At 42.1% G+C, this 21,785-nt stretch overlaps 2 protein-coding genes across 2 annotated transcripts in view; both read right to left on the bottom strand.

Moving 5' to 3' along the window:
• Nucleotides 1–1,761: 1,761 nt before the first annotated feature.
• Nucleotides 1,762–15,563, bottom strand: LOC134677279 (zinc finger protein 892-like). Its single transcript, XM_063535712.1, has 12 exons — nucleotides 15,320–15,563; nucleotides 14,386–14,514; nucleotides 13,118–13,825; nucleotides 12,156–12,290; nucleotides 10,836–10,960; nucleotides 9,908–9,982; nucleotides 9,296–9,425; nucleotides 7,553–7,750; nucleotides 5,516–5,686; nucleotides 5,225–5,326; nucleotides 4,562–4,660; nucleotides 1,762–1,926 (listed from the first exon to the last, which is right to left on the bottom strand). The coding sequence occupies exons 1-12, from the start codon at nucleotides 15,455–15,457 to the stop codon at nucleotides 1,762–1,764; spliced, it is 2,175 nt and encodes a 724-aa protein (XP_063391782.1). The 5' UTR covers nucleotides 15,458–15,563.
• Nucleotides 15,564–18,831: 3,268 nt separating this feature from the next.
• The window catches only part of LOC134677278 (zinc finger protein 425-like), a 98,937-nt gene continuing 95,983 nt past the window's right edge, over nucleotides 18,832–21,785 (bottom strand). Inside the window, exon 13 of the mRNA XM_063535710.1 lies at nucleotides 18,832–19,020. Coding sequence (XP_063391780.1) covers nucleotides 18,832–19,020 — 189 coding nt within the window. The remainder of the gene's footprint in view (nucleotides 19,021–21,785) is intronic.

The following is a 21,785-nucleotide window of genomic DNA, read 5'->3' as shown; positions in this document are numbered from 1 at the left end:
CATCTGTCTGTCTGTAACTCATGAACCTTCATAGCTAGACAGTTGATATTTTCACAGATGATGTATTTCTTTTGCCGCTATAACAACAAATACTATTGTTTTTAGTATAAAATATATATTAAAGTACATACAACATATAACAAACGTAACATACACAAGATCCTTTCACGCCTTCCTGTCTTGAGCAACCGTCTTGGCTTCGTTCCAGCTCAGTCCTATCCAACTAGATATGAATGGAGTTGTTTTCCATTTCGTAACTGGTTACAATGGTCATCAAATCTGAATACAAAATGGCAACCGGTTACGAATTTGGAGTTGATTCCTAAGGGCCACTAGCACCATCCCACTAATCCGGATTTAAGCGATTAAACCGTTAACCCAGTGTCAAATTGTACTGGTAACCATGGTTACTCCAGGTTTAGCCGGCTAACCTCGGGTTAGTAGAGTGGTGTAAGTGGCCATTAGTAACTAGTTACGAAATGTTATTGTTTTATTTTTTTGTCACGAATAAACGCTCTTTATTCTCTATTCTATTCTAAATGTACGCGCGTAGGTAGCATCCAAAGTAAAAAAAAAGTATTCGAATAGACCGGTAGTTTCGGTACGCCATACTAATTACATGATGTACCGAACTATTTGAATACTTTGGATGCTACCTCTACTATACGACGCTGACTGTGGATGTCTATTGTTTCCCATAAGTCATAATGTATTGTTTGTTGGAATTTTCGTTAACTAGTCATTGGTTTTTCTCAGAAACGCGTAACTTTTCAGGATTGCCATAAAACAAACCTAACCTAATCTTATAAAATAACCTTACGAAAGTCCTAAAAGTTAACGGTCTCAGTTTTATGACTAACGATAATATGACAAACGATACATTATGACTTAAAACTTTATGGGAAACAAAGGGACCCCCGCTGACTGTACTTATAGTACGAGTGTTTCGTGTAATGAATTTCTTCATAATAAAACATCATTCAAACTTCATCATTCAATTCGAACTTCAGCAAATGCTCCAAGATCTGAGCAACGCAAGCCTTCAGGTTGGACTTCAAATGAATCGTGCAAAGACGCAAGTGATGACCAACAGCAAGAAACGTGGGGTTGCGGTAGACGGGCAGACTATACATTATGTCGACGAGTATATTTACTTGGGCCAGCTAGTCTCTTTCAGCAACAGGCAAGACGACCAAGAGGTCGGACGCCGGGTCGATAACACCTGGAAGAGCTACTGGTCCATGAAAGAGCTAATGAAGGGAAATCTTCCACTGTCACTTAAGCGAAAACTCGTCGACATGTGTATACTGCCTGTCCTAACCTACGGTGCCCAAACATGGTCACTCACAGAGAACCAGAAGTCCAAACTGAAGGTTTGCCAACGCGCCATGGAGCGCAGCATTTTAGGTGTTAAAAGGATCGATCGCATCCGGAACACCACGCTGCGCTCCAAAACTCGCATTGCTGACGTCGGCAAAAAAACCGCTAGGCTCAAATGGGACTGGGCTGGCCACGTCTATCGTATGCATCCGGATAGGTGGGCTTATATAGCCACCAAGTGGTTGCCGACGAAGAAGCGTGGGCGGGGCAGGCCCAGGCGGAGATGGCGGGACGACTTTGACGCCTTCCTTAACAACTGGCCGGAGGAAACGCTAAATCGGGAGTCATGGAGAATCAGGGGAGAGGCCTTTGCCCAGCAGTGGGACACACATATAGGCTAAGAAAAAAAAAAAACATCATTATTTTAAACGTAGTATTTAATCATTCATCATCTATCTGCGTCTTTTTCTTCCGTTTGTTGCGGTCCCGCTTGGGCCAGCCGGCGTCGCCGTGCACCGCGCGCACGTGCACGACCAGGGAGTGCTTGGTGGTGGACGCGCGCCCGCACACCGGACACGGAAACGAGCCGCGAATGCCGAGATGTGCCTGCAAGGAAACGAAACCCGTTAATACCCGTTTCTCGCACAAAACAGGCGATCAAAACCGCTACAGAGTTAGCTTCGCCAGACTTTAATTACCTTATACAAGGTGCTTTTGTGCAAACTCTGAGGGGTAAATATATAAAGTGTCATTCTATAAGTTGCTGACCATGTAAACAAAAGTCACTAAAGTGTCATTCTATAGCCTGGTAAGAGTGGGAAGTAGTGTCATAAGGTGCAAATTTTGGTATCGGATGAATTCACTTTTCGAGTGTGGGGCTTGAAACTTTATATATGCGCATATTATTAGAATACAAGAAAAGTAATTTCAGAGTTTTTAAAAATTCATCCTCTAAGGGGGTTAAAAAGGAGTTCAAAGCTTGAATCCATTACAAATTACTTTGACTGACCCTCTGCCTACCTGCCAGGGGGTGGCGGATGTCTACCGGGCTCAATTAGCTTAGCTTTACGTATATTACATCTGTGCCAAGTGAATTCATCCGATACCAAAATTTGCACGTCCCATACATTGGGTGACACTGCTTACCTCACTACTAGGGAACTTGCTAAATGATAGCACGTGGGCGGAGGTCGGCGGACCTTGAGGGAGTTGGGAGACAAAACAGCGTGAGCTTTTTACGGTGTATAATATACACTGTATATTGGAAAAGTGTCATGAGTACATTACAAATTAACTAGCCTAAAATAATAAAACTAATTACAGCGCCACCTATGCCCTGTGTAGGGAACTATGTAGCCATGTAGGGATTCTCGGCTCGATAAAGTACGTAAGAGGTGAGATAGATGGCGCTGTTAACTACACAAGTTAACAGCTATGTAAACAAACCACCATGTTGAAATTGTCAAAGAATGACGAATTTACTAGTGACTTTTGTTTACATGGTCAGCAAGTTCCATAGAATGACACTTTAGTAAGTTCATCATTCAAAGACAATTTCAATATGGCGATGTGTTTACACAGTTAGCAAGTTTAGGTCATACTGAACAACTTTTACTATGGGGATAAACCCGAAATCGCTGAAAAAAATCGGCTGTTCTACAGAAAACATTCACAATGATTCACCGAAATGTATGAGACGGCAGAATTTATTTCGCGATTTCAGTGTTGGTCTTATAGTAAAAGTTGTTCAGTATGACCTACATATTCACCCGTCCAGAGATAACAAAAGCACCCTGTATATGACGAATACTAAATGAAAATAAAATTTACAGTAGGTACACTAGGTACATATGGTCCTATTTTCCCGCACTAGTGCGTACTGCTTCGTGCATATGTCAAAAGTTTAAATTAAAGGGCCATATGTACTGTAAAACGTACGATACACGTGCGAAAAGATAATTCGCAATTCGTGTCGATTTAAAACATTCCCTTCGGTCGTGTTTCAATTTATCGCCACTCGTTGCGAATGGAGTAGCTTGCCCTGTCAATACCTAGAATTGTGTCAAATTTTTGTTTTTTTAATACCCTGGATGCCAGCTCTTTAAGCCAAATCTCATAGAAAAAGGGGCAAGCTATGATGGCGCCATCTGTGCAAACCTTTGACAGTTGCCAACCCCATTTCCCACTTTTCGCACTTTTATCGTAACTGAAGTCTGGCCAGGACCAGGACAGAGGGCTGGCCAGTATTTTGCTCAACGCGTTAGTATTGCCATACAACGTGGCAATGCGGCCAGCCTTCTGGCACAGGGCGGACACGCCATACATCAAAACTCGTTTGCGTGTATATGTGTGAACGGCACGTCTGCACACGCGTCATTGTGTGAGTAAGTCGCTTAGGGCTACTATTTACATGTTTTTGAGTTCACGGAGCGTTATCGTAACGTAAATATCAAACATTTTTATTCCTAAAATTAAAGAAACAAACATAATTTACAAGATGGTATTTTCTCCTAGATCCTTGCTATAATAAACTGTTCTATTCACAGGTCACAGCTAATATTATTTGAACGTATATGCGAACTCACCCGTAACCCGTAAAGGCCGTAAAATATTACGTAAAGTATATGATGCGGCAATAAATTACCAAAAATGTCATGTCGAATTGTCGATACACAATTAGCGTGGACTAAATATAAATAATTACAAAACGCTACTTTTTAATATATGTATAATAAAAATAAATGTTCTTTATTTAGTGAATTTGAAAAACAACCATACATCGCAAAATACATCGGCATTTTGAACGTTGCGTCATCGCGCCGCGGCGTTGCTAGCCGAACTGAGAGTATGTCAGGAGTCCGTCAGAACTCAGTCGCGGGGCGAGGTAATCCGAGTCGGGGCGGGGCGGTGCGTGTCCGTTCTGTATGATAATACTATTACTTATTCTGTGCTTCTGGGCACACTGCCCATCGGCAGTGACTTGGGGGACGTTTTTTATTTATAGGCTTTTTAAGTTTATTTAGTTTAGAGATAGTTTGTCTTATTATTTTTAAGCTAATTTAATGTTTTATATTTATTTAATAGTGTTGTATAATAATAATTTGGCGTTTAACGCATTCACTGCCAGGGGGCGTGGCCTAGGAACAAACTTGTATGACGGTGAACGCACATGTGCGTTGGGGGCAGTGAATGTGTTAAATGTAATTAAACTCAACTCTTAATACTTTCAATATTAACTTACAGTGTTGTGATGTCGGTTGTAGTTCGACTTGGAGCTGAAGGCGAGCGGGCATTCGGGGCACTGGTACGGCTTCTCACCGCTGTGTATGCGCAAATGTTTCTGCACACACACACACACACACATTATAGTTCGTTTTTAGAGTTCCGTACCCAAAGGGTAAAACGGGACCCTATTACTAAGACTCCGCTGTCCGTCCGTCTGTCACCAGGCTGTATCTCACGAACCGTGATAGCTAGACAGTTGAAATTTTCACAGATGATGTATTTCTGTTGCCGCTATAACAACAAATACTAAAAAGTACGGAACCCTCGGTGGGCGAGTCAGACTCGCACTTATCCGGTTTTTTTAGCATTAGAAATAAGGTAAACAATCTTGATGTGTCTTTTAATTGAAAAACACAATTTAAAAATAAGTCACGGCAAATATGTAACATTTATGAATCTAATACGATCATTTATATTCTTCTGCTTTCATAAGTAATAGTTACTTATTTTTAAAAGGCGTTTTTGAATTAAAAGACGTGTCAAAAATCGCTTATCTTCTTCCAAGTTCTTTCTAATACTAAATATAATGTAATCTAATATCTATCTATAGATTTATTTATCATAGTTCATAAAGCTAAGATAATCTATGAGCTAGGTACTAACAACTGTAGGTACTTACTCTTAGATTATGTATCCAGCCGAATGTCTTCGGGCAGTGTGGACAGACGTGCGGCTTCACCCCGAGGTGCGTGCTCATGTGGTTCGCGAGGTTAGATGGGTTCTGTCACAACAATACAATATGAAATAACTATTTACTTAACTATAACTCACTATGCATCACTACACCTTACAAAGCCAGTGGGGAGACACTGGCACAATGCTGAGCCGAACGGAGCCGAGTTCGCCCGAAGTCAGGAGTGTTTCCCCTATGCTGTTGCGAGGGTTTCAAGGCGGTCAAATATGGACTTACCGGCACAATAGCGCCGCACTGCTCGCACATGCACGGCTTAGGCCTCCTCTTGTAAGCTCTGTAGCCCTTCTTGTCTTGCTCGGGGCGGGGCGCCTGCGCGTAGCGCTGCCCGAGGTGCTTGCGGAGCTTGTGCGTCGCCAGCGCCGCCGCGTTTGAGAACGCCACGTTACACTGTTTATTAATATCGAATTAAAATAGTTATTTGTTTCACTCGGGGGCAAAGTTGTTGTTTAACCGCTCGTGCTAATATTGATACCCGAGCAAGCGAAAGATTCCAAAATTGGAATTGGATTAAAAATGGAATCTTGAGCGTTGCGAGGGTTTCAAAGCGCGAGGGTTTCAAAGCGCGAGGGTTAAACAAAATTTGCCCCCGAGTGAAACACAAAATTTTTTACCACACCAACCCGAAGCAAATATTAAATGTAAAATATCAAACAAAATCAAATCAAATCCAAATGATGTTATTAAATATTTATCATCCAAAATCATCATTTAAAAGTCAATTCTACCAGCAAACATAAGAAAACAACTCAATATTTGCATTTGATTACTTTGCCTCACATGTGGATAAAATGCAACTTTGCTATTCGTTTTTGAAGTGCAAAGTAATTCTTTCCGAGCTGGTGTGGTGAAAACATATGTAAAACATTAGAAACAATTATACACGGTGGCTAAAAAATAACTGCATTCCCGTTGCCAGGGAGGTTTTGGGATTATTCTGGGCAACTTTTATTATGGAACCAACCCCGAAATCGCGGAAAAAATTTACCCTCCCATAGAAAATGGACCAGCCAAAATGTATGAAACATCCAAAAATTTTTTCGCGATTTCGGGGTTGGTCGAATAGTAAAAGTTGATCAGTATAATCACAGAATAAATAATAGTACTAAGTACAGAAGACTCACTCTCTAACAAAATGCGTCTGTTACGAATGTTACGATCAGCACAGATATGGCCGCTAGGTGGCGACAGCGCCACGCGCGGCTCATGGCAAACCCCAAAATTGGGGCCGGACGGATGTACTTTTAGCTACCTGTAGCAAAGCGACGAAATCGCGGAGTGAGACACGCCTGGTATAATCCCAAAACCAACGCTACGGGAATTCAGTTATTTTTTAGCCACCCTGTATATAGTCTGTATCTTTAGGTATTTAACACATTCATTACCACTAAGTGCTACGGGTTACGCTCGTAGCGCGTAGCCACGGTTTCGCCGTATGTAGCGCGTAGTCGCTACGAACAGTGTACCCGACAGTCGGGTTCTTGGTGTTGAATGTGTTAAAAGAATGTAAACAAACCAGAATTAAAGGTATTCAGGGAACGAGTCAAAGATTTTCACGTTTCACGATATGCCTAGGAATTTCACGATATGCCTGTTATTACAATCGGCCGCCGACATATAGATTGATTTGAAAGGGACGTCACTACAGTATTGGCACTTTTTAATTTCTACTCTTTTTAGGGTTCCGTACCCAAAGGGTAAAACGGGACCCTATTCCGTCCGTCCGTCCGTCCGTCCGTCTGTCACCAGGCTGTATCTCACGAACCGTGATAGCTAGACAGTTGAAATTTTCACAGATGATGTATTTCTGTTGCCGCTATAACAACAAATACTAAAAAAAGAATAAAATAAAGATTTAAATGGGGCTCCCATACAACAAACGGAGCGTTCCATGAAATTGTCTACCGTTGTCCCGTACAAACGCGAAGTTTCTGAAGATTTAAAGGTATAAGAGTTTCCTTTTCTATGACAAATGGTCAAAAATATGCACAGAAAAATAATCGCCTGCTTTAAATGCCGAGAAAAAAAGTAGCAACACAGGAAATACAATGCGTTTGTACGGGACAGCCCGTGGAATGCTCCAAACGTGATTTTTGACCAAAGTTAAGCAACGTCGGGAGTGGTCAGTACTTGGATGGGTGACCGTTTTTTTTTGTTTTTTTTTTTGCATTATGGTACGGAACCCTTCGTACGCGAGTCCGACTCGCACTTGCCCGGTTTTTTGTTAGATTATACAACTGTATGTCAATCACATACCACTTCACAAAGTTGCGACTCAGTGGCATGTGCCACCCCAACATGTTCCTGTAGCGCCTGCTCGCTCGCACAGTTCTCGCCGCACTGCTCGCACGGCCGCAGGGCTCCGTGCTCGCCGGCCGTGTCCGTGTGTCTGTCCAGCGCCGAGACACTATTGAACTTGGCTGAGCAGATAGTGCCTATGAACTTTTGCGATTTCTGGAAACAGTAAAATTAGTGAAATAGTAATGTAGGTTTTTTTTTCAATCCAAGTATTAAGTAAAATGCGATTTTTTTCTTTGAATGTAATATGAAACAGATGGTTTTTAAACCTAGGAAGGATTCTGATTTGTAGGATAAGATACCTAAGATTTATTGTCAAAGCTTTGTTGGTACATAGGCCTTATAAATATCACAGAAGTCCATCAGCCCCAGAAGAAATAATAGTACTACCGTACAGAAAAGACATACATACATACATACATCACTGGCTCAGTGACCCAAAGAGGATCTTGGCCTCTGACACAAGAGAGCGCCATTCTGCCCTATTTTGCGCCACTTCACGCCAGTTGGGTATTCCGAGGGCAGACAGGTCTAAAAGACACTTCCTACAAACCCGAAGTTTGACAGCGATTCAGGGTCGAATCATGCTATCCCGTTCTTATATATAGCACTATTCCTTTCGGCTGTTCAGGGTTGTCAAAATTCAAGTGATTATTTTATCTGTGGTCGTGCACGCGCAAGGAAGTCAAGTGGTGCCAACCCTAATAATTGCTCGGAGCAATGCTGAGCCGAACGGAGCCGAGATCGACCGAAGTCAGGTCTTTCCACTGCATCAGCTTGCCCATTTCGGGAATTTGATACGTTTATTTGTGTCGAAGTCTAGTCAAAGGTCCCACTTAGTCGCTTATGCTCGGTTTCCTAGGATAGCGGTACCGTCATATAGCGGCCGTCTCCTCCATCCATATTTAGCCGTATTGTTTTGTATGGAGACGGCCGCTATATAACGGCACCGCTATCCTAGGAAAACCGAGCTTTACCATATGGACGAGATTTGAAGAATAACCTGTCAAGGTGGGTCTTTTTGCTTGGAAACGACACATTTTATCCTGAAAACTATCCCTTAAAGGCTTGGCCACACACAGAGCGCGACGCAGCGCCGCGTCCGCGCCGCGTCCACGCCGCGCGACCGCGGCACATGCTAACAGGTTACCGACGTCAAACAGACTGCGTCCCGCCGGTATCACGCCCCGCTTCTGTCGCGCCCCGCGCCGCGCGGCCCCTTGCGTCCGCGCGGCGCGTGCGCAGCGCTGCGCCGAGCGAACGCGGCGGCCCGCCGCGTCGCGCAAGGTCACATCAGTAGGATCGGACGTTAGGCAGCGAGCGGTGCGCCGCGTTCCCGCGCGCCTTGAGGGCGTGTTGAGAGCGTGAGGCCGGCGCGATCGGCGCGCGCCCTGTTTGACCAGGCTTCGCGTCGGCATCACGCGGCGCGGACGCGGCGCTGCGTCGCGCTCTGTGTGTGGCCAAGCCTTAAGCGCCATTTTGCACCATCCACATACATACATTTGCGTATCCTCACCCCCGGGCTGCGAAGGCCCGCTGGGGATGGGGTGGTATGTGGGACTCGCTCCTCCCGTACTTCCTCTCTTACTCAAAGGGAGGGGAGGGGAGGAGAATACCCACTAGCTTCCCGTGCGGCGTTACCCTCTCTGTCCTTATTGGGGAGCATCATGAGGTCACTTATGCTCCCCTGGCTGCTATTACCAAGTGATGTATCCGGTTCTTGTGTAGCCGGAGGCCGGCCTCGCTGACGAAGGTCTCGCCGCACTCGACGCAGTCCACGTTCACCTCGGGGTGCGCTTGCCTCATGTGGTTCGAGCACGACGTGCTCTTTCTGAAGTAACACAAGCAATATCTGTTTATAGTTCGTTTTTTAGCATTAGAAATAAGGTAAACAATCTTGATGTGTCTTTTAATTGAAATACACATTTTTAAAATAAGTTACGGCAAATATGTGACAATTATGAATCTAATACGATCATTTATATTCTTCTGCTTTCATAACTAATAGTTACTGATTTTTAAAAGGCGTTTTTCAATTCAAAGACATGTCAAGATCGCTTACCTTCTTTCAAGTTCTTTCTGATGCTAAAAAAAACGAACTTTAGCCACAGAATTAATAATAGTACTACGTACAGAAACCGCGATCTTCTTCTTCTTCTTCTTAAAGATTACCCCGCACCAACTATGCTTCTCTGTTTGGCCTAAAGGTTGACTGGTAGAGAATGCCGTGTAGCATTAAGTCCGCCTTTTGTCACTGTATATTTTTTACTGTGCGATAACGTTTAAATAATAATAATAATCATATGAACTCACATGAAGCTCTTCAAGCAGTGTGGGCACTCGTAGGTCTTGCCGGTATGCGTGGCGTGGTGTCTGATAGCTTGTGACCTGCGTCATACATTAGAGGACATTATGTATAGCCACAATTTCGGGCAGGCCGAAAATCAGCGCTGAAACCACGCAGTAAAAGGCGCTTCCAGCACATTAGCTGAGACTGTCCAATTGTCACGTAATCTGAGTTTATTTATACATATACTGTCTAGGTTAAGTATGTAAAAATAATTGTAACCTAAAATCCTTGCTGTGGCAATAAATGCTTTATCTATCTATCTATAGTTCGTTTTTTTTAGCATTAGATAGAACTTGCAAGAAGGTAAGCGATCTTGATATGTCTTTTAATTGAAAAACGCTTTCTAAAATCAAAAACTATTACTTATGAAAGCAAAAGAATATAAATGATCGTTTTAGATTCATAATTGTTACATATTTGCTGTAACTTATTTTTAAAATGTGGTTTTCAATTAAAAGACATATCAAGATTGTTTACATTATTTCTAATGCTAAAAAAAACGAACTATAGTGGTAAGAGCGTGCGACCAAAGACATATGTAACGTCGTATAAGATGAATAAAGTCTAAGGAAAAAACGTGCCTCGGAAATCAAGAAATAGTCATTCTCACATAGATGCCGCACACACCTTTGGCCTATGCTCGGCTAGATGGCGTGACGACACCGTTTCATATTTCACAATTTTAACACATAGATACCAGTGAATGAGCATGGGTCAAAACAATATAAAAATAATTCATTTATCCATATATATATATATATATATATATTTATAATTTTATAATAACCCGCCCCTATGCTTCACGTTGAATAACGCAGCATATTTCGCAGGCATATGTGTTCGCCCATACGCCCGCGAAACATGTTGCGCTTGGATATTAAATGAACGAACCTGTGTCTGGAGACGAAGCTGCACTCATTGCAAATGTACTTCAGTCGGTGCCGCTTCTGGTGTATGTAGAGCCGGTGGCGCGTGAAGTACGACGCGCAGATGTCACAGGAGTACGGACCTTTGCTCTAAAATTAAATATTTAGGTCTCTTAAAAAACTCGTTAATGTCGCCATAATATAATATGCAAGCCCACGAGCTATACGCATATAATATATAGTATACAGTGTGGAAAGATAAGTCGGGCTCTGGAGGGAAACTACCTTAAATCCTTAAGCTGGCTCATTCTACTTAAAGGAGACATTCCTTTATTTTTAAAAAGAAAGAAAACTGCATTCAAAGTATTTTTCTTTTTTTTCTTCAATTTGACTTGTCTAAAAAAATCTTGAGTACTAAATATTAGATTTTATTGATATTTTGTATGACAGACGAGTGTAAGACCTAATGTTTCTTGGAGAAATTTTATCATTAACATTAACTGTATCGACTAGTAGAATAAAATTGCAAGTTTTTATTTTTTGGAATTTTTGTTGGTTTTAGTCCCGGGCTAGGCAAGCGAGTTTTAGAAACGCTTCGAATTTTTGCAGTTTTGTTTCTTTTTAAAAATAAAGGAATGACTCCTCAGTAGTAATATGACTCCTCAGAAGTAAAATGAGCCAGTTTAAGGATTTAAGGTAGTTTGACTCCAGGGCCCGACTTATCTTTCCTCACTGTATATTCGTATTAAAGGAGACCTAGGCTTATCGAAACATGTCGCACGAGTGACTAAAAACGAGCGAGTCTAAACCGTAAAATTGTCCCATGATAGTATACGAGTATATTGTGGTACATTAATATATTACATAATAAGGCATTTTAAGACATAAATATAAGTTGCAGCGGGGCAATTTCGACTGCGGGATAATTTCAATTAATCGGAATATCTTCCATGTTTTACATTATTAACTAGAGTCACACACAACACATCTTTTTCGCTATCTGGACATATATGGCAGTCTAGTTAATAATGTAAAACATGGAAGATATTTGGATTAGGTAGTTGAAATTATCCCGCAGTCAAAATTGCCCCGCTGCACCTTAGGTTAATGGAGCATTCCATGAAATTGTCTACCGTTGTCCCGTACAAACGCGAAGTTTCTGAAGATTTAAAGGTATAAGAGTTTCCTTTTCTATGACAAATGGTCAAAAATATGCACAGAAAAATAATCGCCTGCTTTAAATGCCGAGAAAAAAGTTGCAACACAGGAAATACAATGCGTTTGTACGGGACAGCCCGTGGAATGCTCCAATAACCGCGTCAATGTCTGGTCTGTTCGGACTCACCGGGCTGTGCTGGGCGCGGTGATTATTGTAGGCGGACTCCACGCCGAACCCTTTCCCGCAGTCCTCGCACTTAAACTGCGACATCAGGTAATTCTCCGACTTTTTGCGTGTTGCGATCTCTTCCAGTTGCTCTTCCTATAACAGAATAGATAAATAGATAGATTTATTTATTGGTACTGGTCATACACTGTCAACATTGGTTAAAAATTACAATTTATAATGATATATATTTAAAATGAATTACAATTAATGATTTCATAGTAAGTATATCATTTCATTGTATTTTGAATCGCGACGGCGCTTAGAGCCGGATGCCAAACGCGACGAAGTAAAAGCCACCTGCGGCAATACATTATAAATATTATAATTACACAAATGGTGTGCTCACATGCCCGCAATGTTCGCGAACTTTTAGTAACATGATCGGCTACGTCAGCCACTTGCGAGCACACCAGAGACAGCAACGGAGTTGATAGCAGTCGCCGTGGCCGAAACGGCCGCGGAGTTATTATTATAATAGAACTTCAACTAAATATCAATTCAAAAAATAATACGTACCTTAGCTAAAATTACAATAAATTAAAATTAAAACCAATACTAATGAATTAAAAATAATGTACTATGTCAATGTCAATTATGTATTTTGTGTGTTAATTATTGTTATGTGTAGTCAACGTTTTTAATTGATTTGCTGGTTTTCTGTAGCCTGCGTGAAAGCGGATAAAATATTCCACTTTAACAAAACGAAAATATTTAGATCACAACAGTTACACGCACGTGAATTATTTATTGCTACTGGCGACATGTTTCGGGCCCGTCGGGGGTCCTTCTTCAGAGTCAAGTGCTCGCGACGGCTGCACCGTTATGATCTAAATATTTTAAAACATGTCTCACGGAAGTTTCAATTCGATAATAACAGAACAAGTCATCTTTTTTACTGAGCATATTGTTCATATTCTTACCTTGCTCAAAGTGACAATTTTAAGATTGTAGGTACTCTCAAATGTGGCAATATTAAATTTAGGCTTCCGGCTACTTTTCTCGCTTTTTGTCACATTCTTTTTACGTTCCGTACGCGTTACGTTTTGGACTTTTTTTCTTTTCATTTTGACGTCTTCCATTTTTTCGTCTTTTACTTCAATCGTAATCATTTTCAATGTCCCTGCATTTTCTTCCATTTTCATTAGATTATCATCATAATCCATACTTTCATTACTTTCACGTTCAATTTTTAAGACCATATTTTTCTTCACTGGAGTTTCACTTATTTCTGTATTCTCTTTTTCCACTTTTATTATATTTTTATCAACATCCATACTTTCATTAAAGACACGTTCGATTTTCAAAACCATATTTTTCTTTACTGCCTGTCTTTTGCGGGTTTTTTTAGTTTTCAATACATTTTCCATAGTCTTTGTATTCTCAATTTTTCTTTTACTGATTATACCATCTTTTGTATCTAATTCATCCTCAAATTCATTATCAATGAAATCTTCTAGTATTTCAGGTTTCATTTCAGGATAAGCTTCATTGATGCCATCTATTGTCCCAATGTGATCATCTTGTCCATTTAAATTGGATGGAAGTAATTCTATTATTTTGACTTCAGTTTGGGTTAAGTTGAGGGACCGGTGAGGGAGCTGGTATTTGCGGATATAATCTGTATCCAGCTGGAAAACAAAAAACACAGTTTAGGGCCCCCCCACATCTAGCGTCTTTCGAGCGTCGGCGTCTGTCGGCGTCTGGTCAGCGCTATGCAAAATGACGTCGCTGCGCAGTTGCGTCGACGTTGCGTCGAGCAGCGGCCATAGAGTTGTAGACGCCGACGCTCGAAAGACGCTAGATGTGGGACCTTCTCGTCAAAAAAAATATTTTTGACAAAAACTTTATTGCTGATGGTACTTCTTATTTGCATATATACTTGTAAATCTACTTTTCATTTTCAAGGCTTCTAATGAAATCTTCTACTCACTCTATTTGCTTTGTACAGTCGCCATCAGATATATCGGAGCGGCCAAGGTGTTCACAATATCTGAACACGCACTCTAACGCCCTGACAATAGAGGCGTGCTCAGATATTTGTGAACACCTTGGCTGCTCCGTTATATCTGATGGTGACTATACATACCTATAACAATTATTAACACTGAAAACTATCCTAAAATTAATCTACTGACATACATGTTTCCAAAAAAGGTTATAGATAAAATAAAATAATTAAAATAGTTACCGCTCCCTTGAGCAGCGTGGGTGTAAGTTGCTTCTGCGTGCGGAGACACATTTCTCTGAAGGACGAGCATTTCAGGAGCAGCACGAGGCAGTACGCGCACAGGTACTGCGGCAGCCCGTCCCTGGTCACCTATAATCATACATCATGGATGTACAGCAAGACAATTACATAGTAACTTCTTAACAATCCTCAGTTATACCACAGAATAATTAATAATACTACCATACAGAAAGGACACTTCCTAAAAAACTGAAGTTCAACAGCAATTCAGGGTCTCTGTTGTCATGCACACAAAGGGAAGTCAAGTTGTGTCAACCCTAAAGCCCCGTCTCCATATCGCGCGGCAAACCATCGAACATTGGCTTGAGCTGCAGCCGCGCGCAATGGATACCGGGATGGCTCGCGAGCCACCGAGTTGGCTCTGCCCAGTATCCATTGCGCCAGTTGCTTAATAATTGTCGAACGGAGCCGACATTTCCCGAAGGAAAGAGTTTTGCACCCCTGATTATACAGTAAACTTGTGAATTCCTTTGTTAAATTTTAACCCAGAGTTCAGGTCTCTCCATCCCTTAGAGCATTTAATAACCAGAGTCGCCTTTAAGAGCTTACCCCTCTGCCGAAAGACTTGCACAATTGTGCAAACTTTTGTATGGACTCACGTTTATCTGACAGGGCTATTTGTACCTTACGTACAAATCGTGTACAAATAGCCATACATTTGACGTGCCCCTCCCCCGCAAAAATCGGCAGACTGTTTTGTATAGAAAATAACAGCTATGGCGTTTCCTTGCTAAATACACAAAGCTCCATGCATCCGCGATAATCGCATGCGACTGCAATACAGCGTTTGACCAATTTATTGAATTCATTGCTGCCAGCAATTATTTAAGATCGCATACCATGTGTCAACGTCTTTAGGCGCCTTAATACTTACAGCAGTCCCAGAGATGCGAGTAAAGGTATCGGCGAGTTTATACTCATGAATATTATACAGTCTGCAGTCCAGCATTAAACAAACACGGCAGCATAGCAACTCGTGATGGAGTAGCGAACTTGTCTGTGTTATGTTCATTGTCGTATACTTGTTTCACTTAGCTTGAGTAATACAGCCCGTTTGCTTCAGTTTTTTGAGTTTAATTTTATTATAATACTGAAAAACGCGTGTTCTACAAGACAAATTACAGCTGTGACGCCCATGTGATGTGACGCCTATGATTGTCAATTGTCATATTGATTCGTTCGGAAACTTAACGTAATAACAGACGTGCGTACCGGATCGCGTCTTTTTCATCCAATCTGATCAAATCAGATCGTGTGGAAGCAAAAACGAAATTATAGTTGGTCAAACCAAATTAGTCGGTAAATAAGAACAAAATACTATACTCATCCTTTTCTTTTAAGTGCCAGTCAAATGCTAGTACTAGGGTAAACAAAGATATAGTGCGTCAAGCAAATCTTGTCAGTAGCAATGTAAAGCAAACTAAAGTAGGGCAACACTCAAAGAGTAGTATTGCGCTAAGAAAAGCAGCAATGTACAATGTACATCGAACCAAAACTTTTTTTTCCGCTGAGCGCGCCTTGTCACGTACGTCAATTCAAATTGTCACTCGCGGATTCTCTATTGAAAATGTTTGAAATTGTTATTAATACGTATGGACGGACAGTTTAAAAGCGGTGTGTGATGTTGATAAAAATGATTAACTAATTTGAAGATCTCAAAATAAAATTGTAAGTGGACTATGCCGTTAAACAAGAATGTATGAATAAAATCATTACTTCAGCAGGCAGATGTCATACTGGATTTTCATATTTTATTAGATTTCTCAGTTGGCACTGTAGGCATTGTAGGCACCTTAGCTTTAATTAAGCACAGTCTTGTTTAATATATTGGTATTTAATGGTGACACAGCAGAAATATCTCTTGAAATAGAATCGATTCAGAATGTAAACATTGTAAACCATTTGTAAACAAACAAGATGATGGCTGTCATTCACGATCCACATTCCACAGATAAAACACAGATGACACGCGATTTTCGAATTATTCGAACACAGTGTTGCTAACCCGCGATTTTTCAAATTTGCCGCCGTTTGCTACTGACAAGATTTGCTTGACCCAGTATAGTATGATTCTATCTATACTGGGTCAAGCAGATCTTGTCAGTAGAAAAAGGCGGCAAATTTAAAAAATGTAGGCGCGAAAGGATATCATCCCATAGAAAATTTGAATTTCGTGCCTTTTTCTACTGACAAGATTTGCTTGACCATCTTATATGTATATTTGAAAGACAGTCCTTTAACTATAGGTCCCCGATCACACTTGATTAGATTTTAACCGATCAACTGGAGATGCGGATATAAGATGCCAATTTTCGACGGATAGCCCCCTCCAGACTATGCGCGTGAATTGCGGGTGAAGCCGCGAACGCGAGTGTGTTGAGCGTTAGCGGCTTCGCCCGCGATTCACGCGCATAGTCTGGAGGGGGCTTATTATTGGAAGTATTTTTTTCATAGGCGTTTACATTCTCGTGCGAGCCACGAGACGCGAGTGTAAATGGAGGGCTCGTGGCTCGGCTCGCGCTCGCCTGGCCCGCGTGGAGGAGCGGTTTTTTGGGCACGAGTCAAAGGGACTCGCGATCACGCTTCTTCGCTTAGTGATTGAGATTTTAGTTAATAAGAATATCCGTATTCGTTGCATCACTATTGAAATACCTAAATGAAACAACTTGTCAAAGTTTAAAATTTATTTTTATTATTATCATAAAAAATAAAGGTACATATTCACATGATTTGTCATGTCTTTGCAATTAGGGAACAAATCATCTTTTATATATACCGATTTGTATTTTAAGTACAGTCAGCACTAGATGTTGCTAAGCGGGCGAGGTGTTTAAAAAGATCTTGACGCGACTTTAAACGGTATCCAGACGGGACTGATCAAATCGGTCGATTTGATCAGAAATGAAATTGGCGCCAATCTCCAATTTTACATTTATGGTGATAATAGAGCCCTCTAAACTGAAAAAATGCCCAGAACGAAAATACTGGCTTCAAAAATTGGTATTCTTGCATCCGCACCTCATTTTATGGGTAATATCGGTCATTATCGGCGGTTTAATTCGAGCAAATTGGCGTTTGCGTCCTGATTCGATCGGGCAATTTAATCAGTTATGCGGATCTGTATACTACAACGCGCACGTGCACGTCTACGCACACGCAACCGGTGTAAACAGGCCTTAAGAGCGTGTCATGGTAATTTTGAACACCCGCTCGTTTAGCAACTTCTGCTGCTGACTGTACCTGAGCGTTTCTTTTATTTTTGTTCATTTTATATATTGTGAATTTTTTTGCCACTTTTGTATTATTTGTAGTCAGGATCGCGAGCCCTTTTCATCCTTATAGGAGAAAAAATTTTCCAAAATTTCCATACATTTTTTAAACTTTCCTTTTTGTTACCACCATACAAAGTGTATGGGGAAATGGTAACACAATAGGAAAATAACTCTGGGACATTTTTTTATCCCACGACGATCGAAAGAGATCGTGATTCTGAGTAGAAATAACACAAAAGTCGCAAAAAAGGTGACAATATATAAAAATGGCAAAAAATAAAAGAAACGCTCTGTCTAGTTACATCTGAAGTCTTATCATGACTTTGTGTCATTTGTTTTGTCACGTGTCATGTTGGTAGTGTTTTTCGGGCGCTTGCTCCGGTCCCGGCGCGGCCACGGGCGGCCGCCGTGCACGGTGCTCACGTGCATCGCCATGGAGTTCTTCGTGGTGAACTCTCGTCCGCAGATGTCGCACGGGATCTTGTTGTTGTTTAACTAAGTATTTGTGTCAACCAAAGATGCCTTGGTGTTAGAGTCGGGCCAAAAATAGTCTGCAGCGGATTTGATAGCCCACGAAAAAAACTGGGACTTTTTTTGTCTCATGAGGATCGAAAGAGCACGTGATTTTGAGTAGAAATAACACAAAAGTCGCAAAAAAGGTGACAATATATAAAAATGGCAAAAAATAAAAGAAACGCTCTGTCTAGTTACATCTGAAGTCTTATCATGACTTTGCGTCATTTGTTTTGCCACGTGTCATGTTGGTAGCGTGTTTCGGGCGCTTGCTCCGGTCCCGGCGCGGCCACGGGCGGCCGCCGTGCACCGTGTTCACGTGCATCGCCATGGAGTTCTTCGTGGTGAACTCTCGCCCGCAGATGTCGCACGGGATCTTGTTTTAGTCTAACTATTTCTAAATAGAAAATAGCGAAATAAGAATAGTGGGCAGCGTATTTGATAGCCCAGGAAAAAAATTGGGATATTTTTTTATCCCATGAGGATCGAAAGAGCTCCTGATTCTGAGTAGAAATAAAACAAAAGTGGCAAAAAAGGTGACAATATATAAAAATGGCAAAAAATAAAAGAAACGCTCTGTCTAGTTACATCTGAAGTCTTATCATGACTTTGTGTCATTTGTTTTGTCACGTGTCATGTTGGTAGTGTTTTTCGGGCGCTTGCTCCGGTCCCGGCGCGGCCACGGGCGGCCGCCGTGCACGGTGCTCACGTGCATAGCCATGGAATTCTTCGTGGTGAACTCTCGCCCGCAGATGTGGCACGGGACCTTGTTGCGGAGGCCTTCATGTGCCTGTACAGAAAAAATATGAATATACGGGGCGAATTTTCAACCCTTATCCATAGGGAGGGGAGAAGCTATTAGGGCCCCCCCACATCTGGCGTCTTTGAGCGTCGGCGTCTACAATTCTATGGTCGACGTCGACGCAACGTCGACGCAGCGTCGACGCAACTGCGCAGCGACGTCATTTTCCATAACGCTGGACCGACGCCGACTGACGCCGACGCTCGAAAGACGCCAGATGTGGGGGGGCCCTTAGGGTTTGAAAGAACCATTTGCATTAGAATTAGAGATAGCCCCCTCTGTAGAGCCACGTCATTCTCGAATGCCTAGGGGTGGCAGAATACCGGGCACAACACCTCGGCTCACCGGGGTCTCTCCCAGAAGTCGTCGGCAACGTCAAGGGTCTGCTAGGTTTCTTGGTAAAGTTGGGTTGGCAAGAATAGTGCCGCCAACCCACCACGCAATAATATGACGTCGAGTTGGGGAAACCAAGCCACTTATATCGACCGGGATATGAACCGTGTTTACCTTTTGTACTGTTTTCGAGCTCCCGATATTTCAACGCAGTTACATACATGCATCTTGTTCACGGGTAACTGAGGGCCTATCGCGAACCACGTTCGAAGTGTTGCCTCCATGTCAACCTTACGGACAAATTTACAAGTGCAATAGAGAGGCAACACGTCAAACGTGGTTCGCGGTAAGCCCTCTGATATCGGGTGCTCGAAAACAATACAAAAGGTAATTTTTTTTTTTATTATGAATGGGCTTACTCATGGCCACAGATTAGCCGATGCGTAGACGTGGCCTACGATGGAGCGAGCTCGCCCAGAAGGTGCCTGTTCACTCTTGATTCTCTTGAATCATTGGGTAATCACGGTTCATATCGGTCTATTGGTGCATCACATGGCCTACCGTGAAACACCACAAATAGATAGAGGTTTGAACTGCCGAGGCGGACATGGTGTAACCTTTATACACCTTTTTTTTTCCGTTAATTTCAAGGGTGCATTCCTGAGCTTAAATCTAGTAACTTTCTCAAAGACACCGATATTCTAATTAACTCCATTTCGGAGATAATCAATAATTTTTTTTTATATATGGTCTCTACAAACGTGTACACTTGCCTTAGGGCCGGTTTACATATTGATTAGTGTTTAGAATGAGTTCATACATTTGCTACTAAACTTAAGTACAATCTCGGTCGATCGATGTTCGAAATGACATTGGTATGTCACAGATTTCAATTGTTTGGTTAAGTTAAATGTAATGCCCGTGTTACAACAACGCTACATGCTACATTAAATTACTTTTGAAACTAGGTATTTAAAAAAAAAAAACAACAATAAATATTTTTTTTGGAAATTAACTATGCCATTTAAGTATCTTAAACGTACTTAACCATACCCCGAAATTAACGGAATTCAATAAAAACACGGTGTAGATTGCGCACCGGCCACGGTCGCTGTTCCCTATATAGTACCGTTGCGGCTGGGTGGAGTCTCCTGCCTGTCACTGTGGTGCCGAAGAACAGAGTATCCGACATATTTTCCAAGAGTGCCCCATCTACTCGATATACTGGAGGCCCCCATGATAAAACTGAACGACGAAGCTATCAAATGGATTAATTCTCTGGATTGAATAATTTTACGGTTCAGACTCCCTTGTTTTTAGTCACTCGCGCGACATGTTTCGGAGATGCTAGGTCTCCTTTCTCAAGCACTAACAGTGCGAGCAGCGTTCACGATGGCGGTGTATCGCGTACTGCGGCTGCGCGCGAGCCGAGAAAACAGGTTGGGGGAGGTCTTCCGCTGTTATTGTAGGCGGGCATGGTGGTGTGTTTGGGCTTGGGTCACCGAAACACGTCGCGCGAGTGACTAAAAACAAGTGAGTCTGAACCGTAAAATTATTCAATGTTAGTATGTCTCACAACAGTTTAAATTCGATAATTCTCTGGAGTTAGATTTATGATTACTCTGTATCTACAAATATAATATATTGCCATACGATTAAATAAATAAATAAATATCCCGGTCGATATAAGGGTCCCCCCACATCTGGCGTCTTTCGAGCGTCGGCGTCTGTCGGCGTCTGGTCAGCGCTATGGAAAAAGATGTCGCTGCGCAGTTGGGTCGACGTTGCGTCGAGCAGCAGCCATAGAATTGTAGACGCCGACGCTCGAAAGACGCCAGATGTGGGGGGGCCCTAAGTGAAACTAATCGTGAATCATTCAAAACTGCCATTTGCATTATTTCGGAAGTTTCAGCTGTGATACCGAAGCCTGTGAAACTACAAACATAATCAAAAAGGGGCCTCACGGTGAGGTGGTGTCGATTGAAGGTCGCCTTCATGCTGAAGACGAACGCAAGGCCTCTCTTCACTGAGTAACCGTTTATGATAGTTACAAGGATAATTCACAAGGGTCTTCGGCACTACAAACAGAAAACAAAAAGGGCTTCAGGGTCTGAGCCAACGTGCCAATCGTTAACGCTCCGCAGCGTATCCGGAGCGTTAACGATTGCACGTTGGCTACGCACCCTGGTGATGGCGTTTGTTCCTGGCTTTCACGCTGAAGGCGAGCACACGAGGCGTCATTGGAAAGGCCTCTCCCCCTTGTGTCACCGCTTGTGACACTACAAACATAATCACAAGAGACTTAGTGACACTACTACAGACACAATCAAAAAGGGCCTCACGGTGAGGTGGTGTCGGTTGAGGTTCGCCTTAAATCTGAAGGCGCGCAGGCAAGGCCTCTCTCCGCTGGGTAACCACTT

This window comes from Cydia fagiglandana, chromosome 26, assembly GCF_963556715.1.
Source record: "Cydia fagiglandana chromosome 26, ilCydFagi1.1, whole genome shotgun sequence".
In the NCBI taxonomy this organism is placed as follows: domain Eukaryota; kingdom Metazoa; phylum Arthropoda; class Insecta; order Lepidoptera; family Tortricidae; genus Cydia; species Cydia fagiglandana.
Note: the sequence above shows the minus strand (reverse complement) of the source record. Positions and strands in the feature narration are given on the sequence as shown.